General features: G+C 36.7%; 1 protein-coding gene across 1 annotated transcript; it reads right to left on the reverse strand.

The window, feature by feature from the left end:
* Positions 1–847: 847 nt before the first annotated feature.
* LOC127513217 (protein HIRA) lies at positions 848–16,457 on the reverse strand. Its single transcript, XM_051894866.1, has 25 exons — positions 16,183–16,457; positions 15,566–15,628; positions 15,282–15,392; positions 14,694–14,784; positions 13,337–13,431; positions 13,144–13,239; positions 12,071–12,231; positions 11,744–11,911; positions 11,442–11,555; positions 10,051–10,121; positions 9,831–9,936; positions 9,026–9,241; positions 7,526–7,611; positions 7,257–7,433; positions 7,000–7,167; positions 6,716–6,917; positions 5,775–5,873; positions 5,433–5,581; positions 5,185–5,346; positions 4,909–4,967; positions 2,816–2,921; positions 2,525–2,647; positions 2,269–2,432; positions 2,041–2,129; positions 848–1,472 (listed from the first exon to the last, which is right to left on the reverse strand). Exons 1-25 carry the CDS (start codon positions 16,217–16,219, stop codon positions 1,356–1,358), a joined length of 3,030 nt encoding a protein of 1,009 aa, XP_051750826.1. The 5' UTR covers positions 16,220–16,457; the 3' UTR covers positions 848–1,355.
* Between the last annotated feature and the right edge of the window lie 1,491 nt (positions 16,458–17,948).

Raw genomic sequence — 17,948 nt, forward strand, 5'->3', positions numbered from 1 at the left:
ACCTTTCTCGATCATTGTGACAACTAACCTATGCCACTCCCACAGCATACATGTGTCAAAGTAGCTGGAGCAACTTACCATAGTGAATCAGGGTAAGACAAAAACTTTTGGAAGGAGGACTGATGATGTATGGGCTCATTACTTTTTTTTTTTTTTGTTAACTTTGAACAAAAAAAGTTATGGTGTACCTTTAACTGTTTGCAAAATTGATATAAGAAATCTTTCTTGATCACCAAGTCATCATCATTTTATTTATGAAGGATCATGTGACACTGAAGGCTGCTGAAAATTCAGCTTTGCCTTCACAAGAAATTATTCAAACATTAAAATAGAAAGGTTATTTTTAATTGTAATATTTCACAATATTGCTGTTTTTACTATATTTATCATCAAATAAATGCAACTTTGGTAAGTGAACATACAATTTTGCCATCTCCAAACTTTTGAACAGTAGTGCACATATTTGAATTAAGTCATGTGTCACACTTATATTAGCAGGATTCGGATTATATTTCTATCAACTTAAACGATGCAGATTCTAGAAAAAGTTTCCAACCAACAGGTTTCTTTTTTGGCTTTTTTTTTTTTTTTTTTTTTTTTTGGCTAAAGCCCATTTCTACTTTTAGAGAGTGTTAATTTTGGACTCCACAGAAACACCAGATCACCAACACCAGATTGTTTAACATCAGATCTCTACTACCACCACCTGCTCAAAACAAGGTAGTACTAAATAAGAATGAATAAAAATGTCTTGATTTTAGTAATTTTGTGCCACCACAGCAAATATATCACCAAAAGCAAATATTACACATGAGAGAGAGAGAGAGAGAAAGAACAGAGCAACAGATTTTAGAACTGGTAAATTGTTTATTCCTTATTAATTGAAGGTTTACCATTTTCTTAATTTTATAGAAAACGGAGAAAAAAATTGCCTTTTACAAACATTTACAAATAAATGACAAGTGGCTGTACAAATAGGAACTGAAGGAGAAAGACAAAAAGAAAGGAGGGAGGGAGAGTTGGATCACCACTATCAACTTTTAGTTGAGAAGTAAAAACATCCAGTTTTAAGATGACTGCCATGCAAACTTTGTGCTTCATCAAAATTATCCCAAAATTCAAGTTATCCCATCCTTTCTTCTTTCTTACCACCGGCACAAAGTTTACAAACATAATTAATAAATTCATTTAACAAATTAATTCTTAAAAAAAGCATCATTATTTTTGTCCATTTTATTAGTGTCCATGTCTGCGTTATAGACAGTGCTGTCAGTGAAAGCTAAGGCAGATTGTTAGCACATGTACAGGCCAGGAAGAGGGTCGGGGTGAAACACCAAAAGGTCAAAGGTGAAGTGCTATTTCATACGCAGCAATTCGAGCTGATCCTGGTACTCGGTGAAGAGTCTCTGGAACCGCAAATTCTGACCAATCACAGGCAGCACCTCTGTCAGCAGATCCCTCTTTCTCAGACCCTGAAATAGACACAGAAGATAGTGAAGCCTTGTTAATTCTGTAAACATGCTTGAATGTTCAAAAAACACATTATTTTCCACATATTTTACATTATTACATCACATCTCTTCCCAGTCTGTCACTAACGCTCTGTTTAGTTCCTGTCTCTATTAAGCCCCTCCTTCTGAAAAGCACAATGTGCTCTGATTGGTTGGCTAGACCATTGTGTTGTGATTGGTCAACCACTTCGAGTGCGTTTCTGAAATATCACATCCCTTACCATAACCACAAGTTTCAACACAATACTAACGCAACTCAACCAGACGTCGCCCCTTTTTTATGTATGCCTTAGGCTAGAATTATTTAAATAAGGGATTATTATTGTGATGTGTACGTTCCCAGAAGAAAATTTAAAAGACTACAATTGAGGCATTTCAGGGAGTTCAGAAACAGTGCTTACTGATATAGAGAATAACTCACTTTGGACTTCCTTTTACTTGCTCAAACTGCAACATTATACACTAAAGAAAGTTGAAAAAGTAAAAAAGCATAATAGGTCCTCTTTAAGTAAAAAGGAAAAAATAATACCAGGACTGTCGGCTCCCAAGAGCTGCTACTGGATTTGTGAACTGGTCCCAGTAAATCCTGACATAGTTCCCTTAACCTCTGCTCATAACCTGCAAAGATACACAGAGTTATTTCTCAATGCCAAGGACAGAAAGTGGGCAGCATTTCAATTTCTAATGGACCCTCTTGGCTCTTTTTTTTTTTTTTTTTTTTTTTTTTTTTAAACCAGCTGAACACCTTCTCACTCACCCTCGTTTACGAGGAAACGTGCGTAGATGAGAAGCCAGTGCCTGTACTCGCTTGCTGAGAGGAGGATTAGGGTGGAGGAGAGCTGGTTCTCCAAGAAGGCCAGAGTTATTCCCTGCTGCAAATGGTGAGGAGTAGAAGACAAGCGAGATGCCAACCGCCCCGCACTGAGATAGACAAAAGTGAGACAGTTACTCTACAAGGCTGATTGTCATCCAATCAGAAAGCAGCATTAGCAAAGCACAGCAATCACCATTACCTCAGATTACGGCCCTGTGTGAGGGCCAGTGGCCCCATGGAGCCCAGAGCATCCTGAGAGGACAAGCAATTGCGGAAGTCTGCACACTGTACCAGAGAGTCCTGCTTATCTGCGATCAAATTCCTGTTAGATATGAAGAGAAAAGACAGAAATATCAGAGACAGAACAATCATAGTGGCCCCAAAAAGTATTTAGACAGCAGTCCACAACACAATTCACTCATGAAAACAACATTCTGGTTGTTACATGTTAATGGAACTTGACTTAATATATGGTTTGTGCATCACTCACCAGGTCTCCAGCGATGAGTTGAAGCAGTATGTTTTTCCATTTGACAACGCCACCACAGCTACACCTTGCTGGGTCAAAAGAGACTGACTAACTGTGGCGTCTGTGCCTGGAGTGAGAGAGAGATAAGGTATAATATTTCAATTGATTTAAGATAAAGAATTCATTTGTCAAATTGTTGCTGCCCATCATTTTCACAGGCAAACTCTTTTGTCATGTAATTCAGTACTTCTATGCTATACTACCATTCAAAAGTTTGTGGTACGTAATATTTTTAAATGTTTTTTTTTTTTTTTTTTTTAAAGTCTCTTACGCTTGCAAAGGCTGCATTTATTTGATCCAAAAAAAAAAAAAGAGCCAAAGATACTAGCCACTCAGCATTTTCACTGGCCACAATTTTGACATTGATACCATGGGGAAAAACTGCCATATAGATATTTTTAATATCTTATAACTGGCAGCAGGTATATTAGGCTGCTGTCACTTTAAGGCCTGATGCACTGATCCATTATACTGTTGCATGTGCTTTCATTCTCAACTGTTTACATTCACTTACAACATAACTGACTGTGTTTATGTGAATACTCACCAAGACACATTTTTTTAACATTATTTTGTGTGTATTTGACTGTTTAAGCGCAATAAGCAGTGAAAAAGAACTCAATTTAGTACTGAGAGGCGGCTTTATGCACACACACGTTGGGTGTAAGCACAAAATCTGCGGGAATGAGTAAAATTATGAACAATACGCACAATCCCATGCCGAAATTCAAGCCCTTTAACACCAACAATATTCATCCACAGCAAGTGACTGCGTTACACACCACTGCTGAAATCCACCTTCATTTGGCGGGTTGGAGGGTGTTAATCTCAAGCCCTGTTGTGGAGTATTATTACAATTTAAAATAACATCTATTTTAATATAAATTGTAATTTATTCCTGCAATGCTGAATCATAGTGTAAGCATCATTACTTCAGTCTTAAGTGTCACATGATCCTTCAGAAATCATTCTAATATGCTGATTTGGTGCTCAAGAAACATTTCTTATTATCAATTTTGAAAACAGCTGCTTAATATTTTTGTGGAAGGTGTGATACATTTTGTTGATCAGAATTCGACGAATAGAAAAGTTCAAATGAACAGCATTTATTTGAAAAAGAAATCTTTATAAATGCAATGCAACATTTTTATAAATAAAAAAAGGTTCACTGTCATTTTTGTTCAATTTAATCTGGTCTTACTGAATAAAAGTATTAAATTCTTTACAAAAAAATGGTATATTTTGATGGTTTTTTAAATTCAATTTTAAAACTAAAATATGGCAAAAAGCTACTGCAGAACATGAGTAGGAACACCTACATTTGCTTTAAGATAATGTCTAAATGAAGAGTTCTCAGCATCATAGTTAAAAAGTGTTCAGAAATGTTCAGAACAGTTCTGTTCACTTACATGAAAGTTACCACCTGTGATCACTCTTTCTTTTTTTTTGGAAAGTGTTTGCCTTGACTCTTATACAGTCTCTCTTTTTTTAAAAACACATTTAACAAGTGATAAAATGTTTCTCCAGCCTACGTAACAATAATATCTAATATGTTTTTGAAAATCTATGAACAGTAAAATTCATACTTTTTGCAGAAATCTCCTGTTAATTCCTATGGCATGTTTTGCAAACAGTTTGCTACAGTAAATAAGAGGGTGGAGCTTAGCAAAGGGTCAATTAATAAGCTCCACTTAAAGATATAAAAAGAAGGAAGAGCTTATTAAAGGGATAGCTGACCCAAAAATGAAAATTCTGTCATCATTTACTCATCCTCAAGTTGTTCCAGAATGTTAATAACCAAGCAGATCTTGCCCCCCATTGTCTACCATAGTAGGAAAAAAAAAAAAAATACTATGGTAGTCAAAGGGGGGGGTGAGATCTGCTTGGTTACAAACATTCTTCCAAATATCTTTCCTTTCAGCAGAACAAAGAAATGTATACAGGTTTGGAACAACTTGAGGGTGAGTAAAGGATGACAGAATTTTCATTTTTGGGTCAACTATCCCTTTAACTTATTCAAGAAAAACAAAAAAACAAAAAAACTAAAAACACACCTGATAAGATTGGATTCAGAGATTCATTTTTGACCAAAGCTGTCTGTTTCTGAACATCCCTGCAGAAAAAAAGACAATACCAGCCATTAAACATCATGTCTAGATCTTTCAGATTTTACTTAATCACTGACCACTGAAAAAAAAAAAAAAAAAAAAAAAAAAAAAAAAAAGAGGTCACAAATCAACCTGACTGCTGTTATAAATACAGCCACATTTTAACAAACAAATGACTTCTCCTGACTTTTCTATTGAGAAACGGAGAGGATGGGTCAGTACCAGACAGAAAGCATGGCTGATGCCGTCAGCGCCATGACGAAGTGGCCTGAGCAATGAAGTGCTGACATGGGGGCGGGCAGCATGATGGATGGAATCAGTCTCCGTCCACATGCAGTGAAGACAGAAAGTGTGCGGTCCTCGCATGCTACGGCAACAACATCGCTATGAAAAGATAGAGAAGGTAGTTTTAGTTGAAATGTCAAAATCGGGTGTAAACCAGTGTGTTTTAATACGCGTTACATGCTCACCTGCTCCCCGTGGCTATGATGATGCGACTGGGCAGCAGCGTGTCCCACTCTTTGCCCTCTCTGCTCCATTTGAGCTGACTGAGACGAGCTCCAGACACTACAGAGACCTCGTTCTCCACCTCCAGATATGTGACGGAGTCTGTGCCCACCTAAACACGCAAGTAAAAAAAAAAAAAAAACTGATTTAAGTCCATGTAAATTTTGCCTTTATTATTAGCTTAATTGAATCCTCTAACAGCTTATTTATTCTTGAGCTTAATGTTTACACAATATGATCTGTCGAGAGCATTAATTGTAAACGCAGGACTGATATCTTGGGAGTAGAGAGTGCTTGCACCATACCTGAGTGCTGAATGATTTCTGTATGGATGGGGTAGGAAGTTTTAACACCACTACAGGTGTTGCTATTCGAGAAGGCTCTTTCTCCACTGAGACTGGAGTCTACAAAAGAAGAGAACAATTAGAAATCAGTAAACAAAATTCATCTTTGATGCCAGTCACATAAGAGACTCTCAGGTCTTTTCTTTATACTATACAGATTATAGATTACAGCAGTCATAGTCGACTAGTGTAAATTTTTTCTTATAATTTTATATATATTATGTACAAAAATATATACAAATAAACATACATTTGTACACTATTGTTCAAAACTTTGTGGTCAGTAAGATTTTTTAATTAATACTTATTTAGTAAGGATTAAATTTATATTTCAAATAAATGCTGCTTGTTTGAACTTTTTATTCATAAAAGAATTATGAAAAAAGTATCACGGTTTCCACAAAAATACCAAGTAGCACAAATTATAATAATTGATGATAAGAAATATTTATTGAGCACCAAATCAGCTTATTAGAATGATTTCTGAAGGATCATGTGACACTGAAGACTGGAGTAATGATGCTGAAAATTCAGCTTTGCCATCACAAGAATACATTATTTTATTTTAAAATAGAAAACAGTTATTTTAAACTGTAATAATATTTCAAAATATTATTTTTTACTGTATTTATAATGAATGAATGTAGTCTTGGTGAGCAAAAAAAATATCTTACTGACCCCAAACTGTTGAACAGTACTGTATAATATGTATAAAAATGCTGTATGTAAATAAATATATTTATATAAAAATCATATTTATTTATCAGGCTAACAGCATGCTGCGATTTAACAGTTACACAGTTTGCACAGCAAAACCCTCTGAGAAAAGATCTGAACAGGCCAATCAGTAGATTTCAAAACTGTTGTTTTACAAACATCTCTTTTGAAAGAGAAAATGGCACCTGTGGGAAGGGCTGTGATACGGGCATCATTTTGGCATCTTTCCTTGGCCTTCCCTTCTTCCTCTTCTCTACCACCTCTCCTCCCTCCATCTCTCCCTTCCTCTTGGCCATAGAGAGTGATTTCACCATGATTTTGTCCTCACTGTCACTGCTGGTTTCATCTTTTACTTTCGGCTCCTTCACAGAGGTGCTGTCTTTTCCCCTAAGAAAAAAAAACACAAAACAACTTTAGTTTTTAAGTTCAGTTTAGAAGATGACACCAGTTACCATGGAGACATTATTACCTGTCAAGTGGGGTGATGCCTATAGTGACGGGTACGCTAGTGACCCCTGGTGTGGCCTTTGACCTTTCAGTGAATCGAGAGTCCAGCGCTTTCATGGGCTCGATTTTGGAGGCAGACGTCAACAGCAGAGTCGATTTCATAGCGATTGAGTTTACAGGTGCAGTTCCACTAAAAGAAAGACCAGAGACAATAAAAGAAATTTGAAAGACAGAGGGGAAATGGGACATGACCGCTACATTGCATACATATACACTTACCTCTCCTTGTTTTCTTCCGCAGTTTTGTTGGGAGAGGTAGTGGTGGGGTCGTGGGAGGGTCGCAGGCCGAGTGAGTTGGCCGTGCTGGAATCTGAGGAGATCTGAGGTGTGAGCTGGGTAGATGCGGATGACCCCGGCAAGATTGGCACGCTGTTAAACAATGCTGGTGAGAAGTCCCTGGGCAAAAGAACGAGAGATTCAGCCTCTGAACGCATGCAGTGGTATAGGTAAGTGATAATTTTAGACGTGTTGTTGTGCACGTTCGTTACCCCGTGTCGAGCTGTGCGATGCAGAGAGGTGTGATTCTTCTTCTCCCATCTGCGGTTCTAGTCTCCACTTGCTTCTTTAAGAGGTTCTGCCCAATCCAAACAAACGTGCCATTTTTTAAAGCAGACGAAGTAAAATATACAATCTTGTCACTGTAACTATTTACATAATGACTTGAAAGCTGGCATTTTAATTCATGTATAATAATTGAAGTCCTGAAAACATGTTCTGTGGCAACAAAAGTGTAAATATTCAAGCTCTCTAAACCACTATGTTACCATGGTATTAAATTATACATAAATACACAGATTCATACATAGACAGGGAAACAGACAGATGTGCATGTATGCAAGTCTATGCAAATTATTTAATATCACACACCCACACATTATGTCTTTTGCATGTAATATGCAGGTTGCACTTTACAGTACGTGCACTTACATGTACTTACAGTGTACTTAACTAAAAAGTTATTTGGGTAATATAAGGTAACTACATGGGTTAAGCTTAGATTTACGGGTAGGTTCAGGATTAGTTATTACCCAATTATTGTAATCACTATAATAAGTACATGAGTATGTACATGTGGAACAGGACTGTAAAATAAAGTGCTACCAATATGCATGTAAACTATTAAATATTACATAACCACTCATTATGTGTATTAGGGCTTGGCATTATGATTCTGCTATTTCATTTACACCTACTGTAGTCCCAAAATGTACTTAGACACTTTTGGACTCTTAAGCCACATATGAAATATATGAATTTCATACATTTAGATACCTAACGCCATGTGTCACCCAAAACATTTTAGCCAGCTGAAAACGCCAGGCGCTCTTCTGAAAATGGCTAGCTGCAGGTGCTTGACAGCTCTTAGTACTGCCTTTTTTTTTTCTTTTCAGGGGTGCTTTTTTTGCTATGATACAGAATATGGAAGTATTAGTAATATCTGATTTCACAGATAGTTTGTTTCGGAATATATAAATGTCGACACAATGTAAAGTACTTGCTCTGGCCCTTGTTTTGAATGAAGAGATGGCTGAACCACATAGAAAGAGAGAAAGGCTGGTCAGTATGGTATTTGCCCCGCCCCTCTACACTGTGATTGGACAGCTGGGTAAAAAGTGATGGTGATAAGCACTGCGTTTTACCCAAAGTTGTACATTTTTCAAATCTGGCAAATGGCAAAAATCGATATGCTGCTGGCATTTTTAAATACGTAGTGCTCCCATTGAAAACAATTTTTTTTAAAAATATGCCGGCTTTGGTGGACACAGCATAAATATCAAACCAATTGGCGTCTGCAAGGAAATTATTCTAGACAATTTGGATTTTAAAAATCTGACAGAGAGCAGAAAACTACACTTAGTAAACTTGCAAGTCAGCCATTGCTGGAGTTGTAAATATGAGTAACCAAATTATTTTCCAAAATCATTTTTTAGTATATAAACTATGTTAATCATTTGCTGTGTGTATTGTTGTGTATTCTTTCTTCTGACCTTCCTGATGTCCTCCAGGGACTCTCCATTGAGCACATTAGTGAGTTTGTGCGTCTGGTTCTCAGGACCGCTTCCCTGTGCTCCATTAGGGTTCGGGTTTCCCTGCCGTTCCTGCTGATACTTGAGCATTTCTGGGTTCTCAATGATTGTGCTGGAAAGCTGCGACTCCATTGTGATGGCCAGACTCTTTCCATAGATGTTCTGATGAATAGAATTCTACAGAAAGATATACAGAAATCTTACTTCGGAGACTCAAGACTTTTCCGACACCTTGCTAGTTTGTTTGCGCGCATGCATGCAGTGTTGAAGAGTAACTAATTAAAAGTATCGAAGTTTTTAATCCATTTACATTCTTCAGTAACATGACAGTAGCTCAGCTGATTTTAAAACAGTGTGGCTTTTCCCCTCTAACAAGCTACTTTTTCCCCCAACTAGGAGCAGCGTAGCACAGCAAAATCCTGCATTGCTGTTTTTGTCACAATGCATTGAGCGAACCGAGGCAATCAGCAAACACTCGCCTTGTCTTGTGCATCCCTTTACGTGGAGATTTAATTCACGTAAGCAAATTTGTTCAATCAGACTGTTTTATTTAAACAAATAGTTCAAAAATAATTAATTAATTAATTAATGCGTGCAACATAAATATCACTTTTTTGTGCCAAATAAACACTCTTTTTTCAATAATATAATATTATAATTATATAACTGAAGAGTTATTGTTGCCTTAAAAACTGCAATGTCAGCTACTTTTGTTAGTTAACTTGGTAGTTTTTCCCACACTGGGGTGTGTGTGTGTTTTCTCCACCTTTTCTTCTTCATTCAAGGGATCTCCCAGTTCATCCTGCGAGAAGTCCAGGAAGGCCACAGTCCCATCCATGGAGCACACTAGGAGTCCCAGCCCATTCAGTGTCCTGAGCGATACAATCCGTTCACAATTCTCATGTAAGACCAGCAGTCGTCAGTTGCCAACTACAATGTCTACAATGCTTTACAAAGCTTGGAAAATAGAAAAGCGTTTTTCTTACCATGTAATATCCATTATAGATTTATCAAAGAGGTCATGGATGACAACCAGGGGACGCTTGAGTGAGGTGAGCTGAAAAACAAGAGCAGGACAACTGATTCAAGGTGTGTTATCTTAATATTCAGAAATCCTACCCTTACACCGCGTGAAGAAATGTCATTTTTCAGTCCTCATTGAAAGCAAAATACTGTGTAAAACAACAACAAAATGAATCAGAACATATTATGTGAAGCTTTGGACCACTCCACTCCACAGCCCAGAGGGACTGACAAAATGTATTGTCATGGTTGCAGCTGGTTAGGACAAAAACTTGTTAACATGAACGAGATGTGATTTATTGCCTTCTCTTGTCAGTTGTCCGTTTTAACATTAAACAATATTTTTGAGTACAGCGTAACTACAATATTGTTTACATTACAGTTTGAGGTCAGTAACATTTTTCTGAAAGAAATTACTTTTTAACTTCTTTTTTTTTACTAAATTTTTTTTTTTAGCAAGGATGCATTTAATTGATCAAAAGTGACAGAAGACTTTTTTTAAACAGAGTTCTACACAGCTTTTACATTTTACATTACAAAAGATTATATTTCAAAATAAATGCTGTTCTTTTAAACTTTCTATTCATTAAGAAACGAAGCCAATACTGAGTCGGCATCCTGACGAAGATCCTGGAAGCCTGCACTGTCTATACAACATAAACAGCGTAGGAGACTGACAGGGGAGAGATGAAATTGTTGAATAAAGTTGTTATTTTTGTTTTGTTTTTACACACAAAATGTATTCTCTATGCTTCCTAACATTAAGGTTGAACCACTGTAGTCACATTTACTATTTTAATGATGTATTTACTACTTTTGCTTTCTATGGGGGATAAAAAAAATAAATAAATAAATAAAAAAAAACCTCTCGGATTTCATCAAAAATACCTTAATTTGTGTTGCAAAGATGAACGAAGGTCTTACGGGTTTGGAACAACATGAGTAATTAATGACAGAAATTTCATTTTTTGGATGAACTAACCCTTTAAACAGCACAACCCTTTTCAACATTGATAATGATAAGAAATGTTTTTTAACACCAAATGAATGATTTCTAAAAGGATCATGTGACACTGAAGAATGGAGTAATGGATGAAAATTCTGCTGAAAATTTAGCTTTGCCATCACAGGAATAAATTACATTTTAAAATATTTTATAATAGAAATCAGTTTTGAATTTGTAGTAATATTTCACTATATTAGTGTTTTTACTGCATTTTTTAACAAATAAATTTAGCATAACAAGTGCAAAAAAAAATCCTTAACCCCTGCACATAATCACAACAACCAATCAGCGAATGTGGCTGATGAAGGGTAAAAAAAAAATAAGGGTTGATAGTTAGAAGTCTCTTACCCATACAGAAAGTGAGCGGTCCTTACTACCCACAGCACAGCAGCAGTACGGGCAGCTGGGTTTGGGTGTGCTACCATTCTTCTGTTTTTTCTTAAAGATCTTAGGATTAAACTTCTGCAGAGAGATGGAGAGGAATTCATAAACAATTCAGTAAGAGATAAGAATTAAATTATAAAGCTTGGCCAACTATAAAAATGATCATGATTTCATCAAAACAAAAACATATACTGCAGTACAAACCACAATGGAGATTTCATTGCATGCTTTTCTGTAAAATATGAACGATTTGAGCCAACACTTACCACCACTGTAACAGCTTTTCGATGACCCACAAAATCCATGTTGGTTTTCCAGCCGTCACGTTCGATGATCTGAGCTGTGGGCCCAGAATTATTCATGGCGTGAGCTGAAACCAGGTACTGACCATCTGGAGACCAGCTCAGCCTCAGGACGTGTGTGGTGCCGCCACACTGAATCAAAGCAAGAGAGAAGGAAAAAAGAGAGAATGCAGGGTCAAGTGAATCTAAACAATTTAAAGATGACAAAAATAAGCAAATCGAAAATAAGATAAACAAAAAAGTAAATACAATCCCAAACTAGCATTTCTAGCCAGCAGTCTGAAGTCTTACTTCACTAAAGGGTTTGGTGATGTTTGTCTCCAGCTGCCAGTCCATGGTCCTCCAGACCTTCAGACTATGGTCGTCTGCCTGGGAGGCGATGTACTTTCCAACTGGGTCCCACGTCAGGCCTTTCACCAGCCCTGTGTGTCCCTTTAAAGTCATCACAATGTCTGTGGCATACACAGACAAAAGCAAATTCAAAAATGCAGTCTTTGATGCTTTGATTATGAACTGAATTTATTGATACAGAAGCCAAACCTCTATAAAATTCCCTGACCAAAAACATCCAAGATGTTATTAGAGTGGCCATAACAGTATTTAGTCACTTAAGCCACACTTAAAGGGTTAGTTCACCCAATAATGAATCATCGATTACTCATTTTCATGTTGTTCCATACCTATAAGACTTTCATTAATCCTCGAAAGACAAACTAAGATATTTTAAATGAATCTGAGAGATTTCTGTCCCTCTATTGAAGGTCTAAAAGTCAAAACTCTGACACTTCAAAACATTCATAAAGAGATTGTAAAATAAATTCATATGAATTCAGCAGTTTAATCCAAGAGGCACGATCACTTATATGATGGAACAGATTTAATTTTAGGCTTTTATTCACATATAAACAATAAACATTGATGAGCAAACGTACATAGAGCACTCAAATTTGGTAAACAGAAGCTCAAGCATGAGAACCAATAAGGTTCATTCTTGCATGTCACACCAGCACGCTTCCGCAAGAACCAATGGTGTTTGTTCCTGCACGTCAAGCAAGTTGATCTTCTTTTTACTATTTAAGTGCTCCATATATCTAAATTAAATCTGTTTATCATATAAAGTGATCATGTCTCTTTAGAAGACTTAGATTAAACACTCAGATTTCATTAAAAATTTGTTCATTTGTGTTTCGAAGATGAATGAATGTCTTACGGGTTTGGAACTACATGAGAGAGTAATTGACAGATTTTTCATTTTCGGGTGAACTAACCCTTTAATGTCATTGCATTAGAAACATATCAAACCCAAGTGCCATCTGCAAACAAAGGACGCAAGACTTTTTCTTAGATCCAAATTCACTTTTCACCTGGAAATTTTCGAGCGTTCCATATAACGATGGTATTATCCACACTGCAGGACGCGAGCCAGACATCATGAGGTGACCAGGCGACATCCATTACATCTGAATCAGATTGAGAGAAAACACCACATGTGCTTCACACAATGCCAAAACCGAGGACAATATCCAGCAATCACACAGGCAGCATATTTCTCCTCACCTCCCGTGTGGTTCCTCAGAATCATGACGCACCTCCACTGTTCCACATTAGCCAGTTTACTGCTGGATCCAAACACCGTGCTTGGACCTATGAAACTGTTTAACAAAAGAAATACCACAAAATACCTCAAAGGTCTGCGCGTGGATGCATGTGTGGCATCTGTTTGTGTCTTATAAACAAAATAAAGTCAACAATCTGCATTCAAAAGTAGTGAAATAAACAGTGCATTCTCATTCTGTCTACTGGAATACATATAAAAAAAAATATATTTTTAGTGTCACATCCTTATTTTTAAAAACTTTCCTATTCAAATATATATATATATATATATATAAATAAAAAATATTAATATTACTAGAACATTTCAAAAAGTTTTTTTAAATGTTGGAACTAATCACAAAACTAACTGATTACACAAAACTCACTGTTTTACTAATTCTTTTTGTTTTCTTTAAAGATGCAGTAAGCAATTTCTGAGAAACAACACAGTTGTTAGGGGGCGTATCCACTCACGATGGGGAGCAGAGAGGGAGTGAGCAAGAGGGAGATTTGAAGAAAGACTGTAGAAAGAGAGATGGCTGAGAGACATTACAAAAGAGAAAAGGTCAGAGGAATATCACTGGAAAAAGAAGGGTTATGATCAGGCAAGATCTTTAGGACCCGCGTTAATATTAGAAAAGCTTTCCCGTGCTGGATAGACCAAAGCGGGAAAGCCTGAAAATGGACGGGGAGGTTGCGTTGTTTCCGCTCCATATGTAAGTAAGTAACATTGGTTTTGCTTTGTTTAACAGAACCAAGATAAGCTGTTGTTGTAATGTTAGCTATAGTAACAGGAGAGTTTTGAGTGTCATTGTTTGTCTGGAGCATTATTTTGCTTTGCTTTCAGCTATGACAAAGAGACATCCACTCTTGCATTGCATGTTTGGGCATTTTGGGGTCGGAGCAATGAAGGAAGGGGTGTGTTTGTTTACACTGTCCATACCGGATGCGAGTGTTGCGATGCGGCGTGACAAAAGACAATGGAACCAGTTATAATTAGTGATGTTGTCTACACTGGATGCAGCACAACGTGGGCGACAAATCTCCGACAGTAAACTGATGCCTCGTTCTATTTATGACATACTGATATGAAGTACAAATGCTTTGCAATGGGCGCTTTGTCACGTCCAGTGTAGACAGCCTTTAGCTGTTGCGATGCAAGCGACAACGGACATGTCTGGTGTAGACACAGTATTAGGGTTAATTTCAAATATCAAGTGTTTCTTAGAAATTGCTTACTGCACCTTTAATTGTTATATAATTTCGATCAATGAGAAGTGTTTTAAAGTTGGAGAAAAAAAATGTCAGTTTTACTCACGCCGCTCTCTTCCACACCATAACCAGTTTGTCATCTCCTCCTGACGCCAGGTATAAGCCATTATTTGACCAGCGCACACAATTCACACATGCTGAAATGCACAAAGTTACATAAAACATTTGATTAGATACTGAATATTCATCAGTGTCACACATTCTGTCTCACATTCTGTCAGTGCAGTTCATATCCAAAGGAGTTTAAAATACATTTAAGTGAGAAGATACAATCTAGACAGTCTCTGAATTTTTCTTTTGAATGTTGGAAGCAAAAAATGTGTCTAAATGCAACAAAATGAAGTATTACGAGAGCAACAATTTACAAATGTTCTTTATTACTTCATGGCCTGGTTTCATAGACAGGGCTTAGATTAAGCCAGGATTAGGCCTGAGTTCAATTAGGGCATTTAAGTATTTTTTTTATAAACGTGCCTTAGAAAAAAAAAAAAAAACATTACTGGTGTGCATCTTGAGACAAAACAATGACATATTTTAAAGATATGCCAGTGCAAGTTGCTTTCAGTTCAAATAGCTCAAACATGCATTTTAAGCCTTGTCTGTGAAACAGGGGATATAGATAAACAGGTCATACCTAAGTGATTGTCCATCTGACAAAGCAATTTGGGAATATTCTCGTTCTTCTCGTCCTCCTCTCGAAGAACCGGGGCCATATTCCAGATGACCACTTTCCCAGAGTCCTCACCTGTCAATCAGCATAGAAAATATTAGTTCCTAAAGACAAACTGTTAAACTAGCACTGAAATTAAACTACCTTCTACAAAATAAATAAATAAATAAATAAATAAAACTGAAAGCTACACTATAGTTAGCTAAAGAATAACAGGAAAATATATGTTAGAGGGTTTGAATTTTCACCTTGGCCACCTGTAGCAAACTTAGTTCCATCTGGATGGATATCAACTGAGAATATCGGTTTACCTGAAAACAAAAACACTCTTACAACACAATGTCTAACGTAGTCAAAGAGTCAAAAAATATGCAATGATAGAACACAACAAATGTACTGTATACAATACATGCAGTTCAAAGCAGGTTAAAAAGCAAATATGGCTACATTAGCATATAACAGATATAAACAATGTCACAAGCTTAATTTAATCGGTTAATTATGACCAGATAATCTCTTAAATTACATAAATGACTTAATTTTCACAGTGCAATAACAGCTATCAGCTCCAGCTTGATCGACCCATGTCACAGGTCTGCCTGCCTGTCTTTTGCAACTTCAAAATGGGTGGTGTGCAGTGTGCACATCATATATTCATTGGTTAGGCTTCTTAAAAACCAGCCAAGCTCAAAAAACAGCCGGTTACTATGATTGTTGTTGCGCTAAAATGTGCAGAAAAGAATCCGAGCGCAAGCACAACACTGCAGAAGAGACCAGATCCGTCCCTCTACATAACAAAAGCGCAAGTTGAAGCCCCGGATTCTTGCACAAACACACACACACACAGTCGGGCTGCTGCTCTCACCATTGTGATTGACCCAACTCGGCTTCAAGAGCTTCATCTTTACGCTGATCTATTATAAAACCGCCGTTTGCAACCCGCGATCTCCCTCTACGCTTCCGAGGAGAATCGTTTCCAGCGTCCGCCCGCCCGCCCGGCCGTTTAAGTGCTGCGGCTCATCCGTTACTTTGTTGCTCAGTTGAACTCCATGTCTGTCTCTCTCTCTCTCACATCACTCTGAGCGTGAAGCTGCAGCAACTGAAGTCACGCCGGAAGTTCGCCGTCTTCTTCGAAGTTCCCTTGGAAACAAAGAATGAACGTGTTTGTTCCTTATTTACATTCATTCGTTTAGCAGAAGCGTCATGGAAAATGATTTACAAATGAGGAAAAACACAAACACAAGCGTCTAAATAAGCTAGTTATGTCAGCAGTCACATTATTTAAGTATACCTCAATAATAGAAAGACTGAGGTCAATAACCATTAAGGACCATGATATTACCATTTTTGGACATGTGGCATAGTATCGTATTCTTTGAAATAACATTGTGTTTTGTGGTCAATGATTTTGTATTCAAAGGGATTTCACTTCACAAAATTGTATAACTTCATATTCCCACGGGATGACTTATGTAAAGTGCCAAGTGGCATGATATAAGTAAGGTGGTAGCCTTGATAGTGTATCGGTCACCTTCAGGACAGTCTCAAGTATTACCTATAGTTATTGCAGTAGGTAAATGTAAAAAGTTACAGCAATAAGAGAAATATTGATAGATTTTGAAAAAAAGCCCATTACCACTGAAATATACTATGAAGGGTGAACCTGACCTTCAAACTCTATGCCCTGTTCAAAATCCCCGTCAAAAGTGGGTAGTGTTTCTATATAGTCGTCCTCCACACTCCTGTTTCATCTAAATTTTTAGCATTTACAGATAAGTCATTTAAATAAAGAAAACACGTCAGTTGATAACTTATAGGGTCCTGATTTTTTGTACATCCCTAAAAAGATTTATTTATTAATTATTTATTTATTTTGCCTTTGTTGTTGGTAGGGTTTGAAATGAACGTCCCAAAATTTCAGAAATAAACCAGATAATCGAATAAACCAGATTATCAAGTCAAGTCACCTTTATTTATATGGGGCTTTTTACAGTACAGATTGTTTCAAAGCAGCTTTACAGTGATAACAGGAAATGAATGCAACAAAGATCGTCACAGCTTAGATTTAAATATATTTATTACAAAACAAAATACAATACAATATTCAATAATTAGTGTCCAAAATCTTCATTATTCATAATTGAGCAATATGTTTCTAGTTTATAGACAAAAAGGTTTTTTTTGGTCCAGCCAAATTTTATATATATGTGTTTATAAAAGAGAAAACAATGATTGACATTTTCTTTGAGGACAATAAAATTTCATGTAATGTCAAATACGCAAGTGCGTAACAGTACAGTAAAGATTAGATTTCTTTAATGATTACAGAAACCTCCTATTATGGCTGGAAAGGACCATATAGCTCATGATAAAGCAATATATATATATATATATATATATATATATTTTTTTTTTTTTATTTATTTATTTTTAACTACTTTAGTGTTTACCACTGGGTGGCGAGCGCACATCTTTTCATGTGCGTGAATGTATAAAGTACAGAAACAGAAATCGAAATACAGAGAATGCGGATACAAATCAGGGTTACACAAGATGGGCGGAGCTTGATGAGTCACGATGAATGATTGGACCACACAGCGCCCCCTGTCAAAAACTTAATACGTTTACCAT

This window comes from Ctenopharyngodon idella, chromosome 5 (assembly GCF_019924925.1).
Source record: "Ctenopharyngodon idella isolate HZGC_01 chromosome 5, HZGC01, whole genome shotgun sequence".
In the NCBI taxonomy this organism is placed as follows: domain Eukaryota; kingdom Metazoa; phylum Chordata; class Actinopteri; order Cypriniformes; family Xenocyprididae; genus Ctenopharyngodon; species Ctenopharyngodon idella.

Coding starts and splice junctions, on each gene's coding strand:
- LOC127513217 (XM_051894866.1), bottom strand. CDS start 16,219: ATGAAGCTCTTGAAGCCGAGTTGGGTCAATCACAATG. Junction 13,240..13,336: donor TCTGAGGAACCACACGGGAG/GTGAGGAGAAAT, acceptor AATCTGATTCAG/ATGTAATGGATGTCGCCTGG. Junction 5,874..6,715: donor TATCACAGCCCTTCCCACAG/GTGCCATTTTCT, acceptor CTTCTTTTGTAG/ACTCCAGTCTCAGTGGAGAA.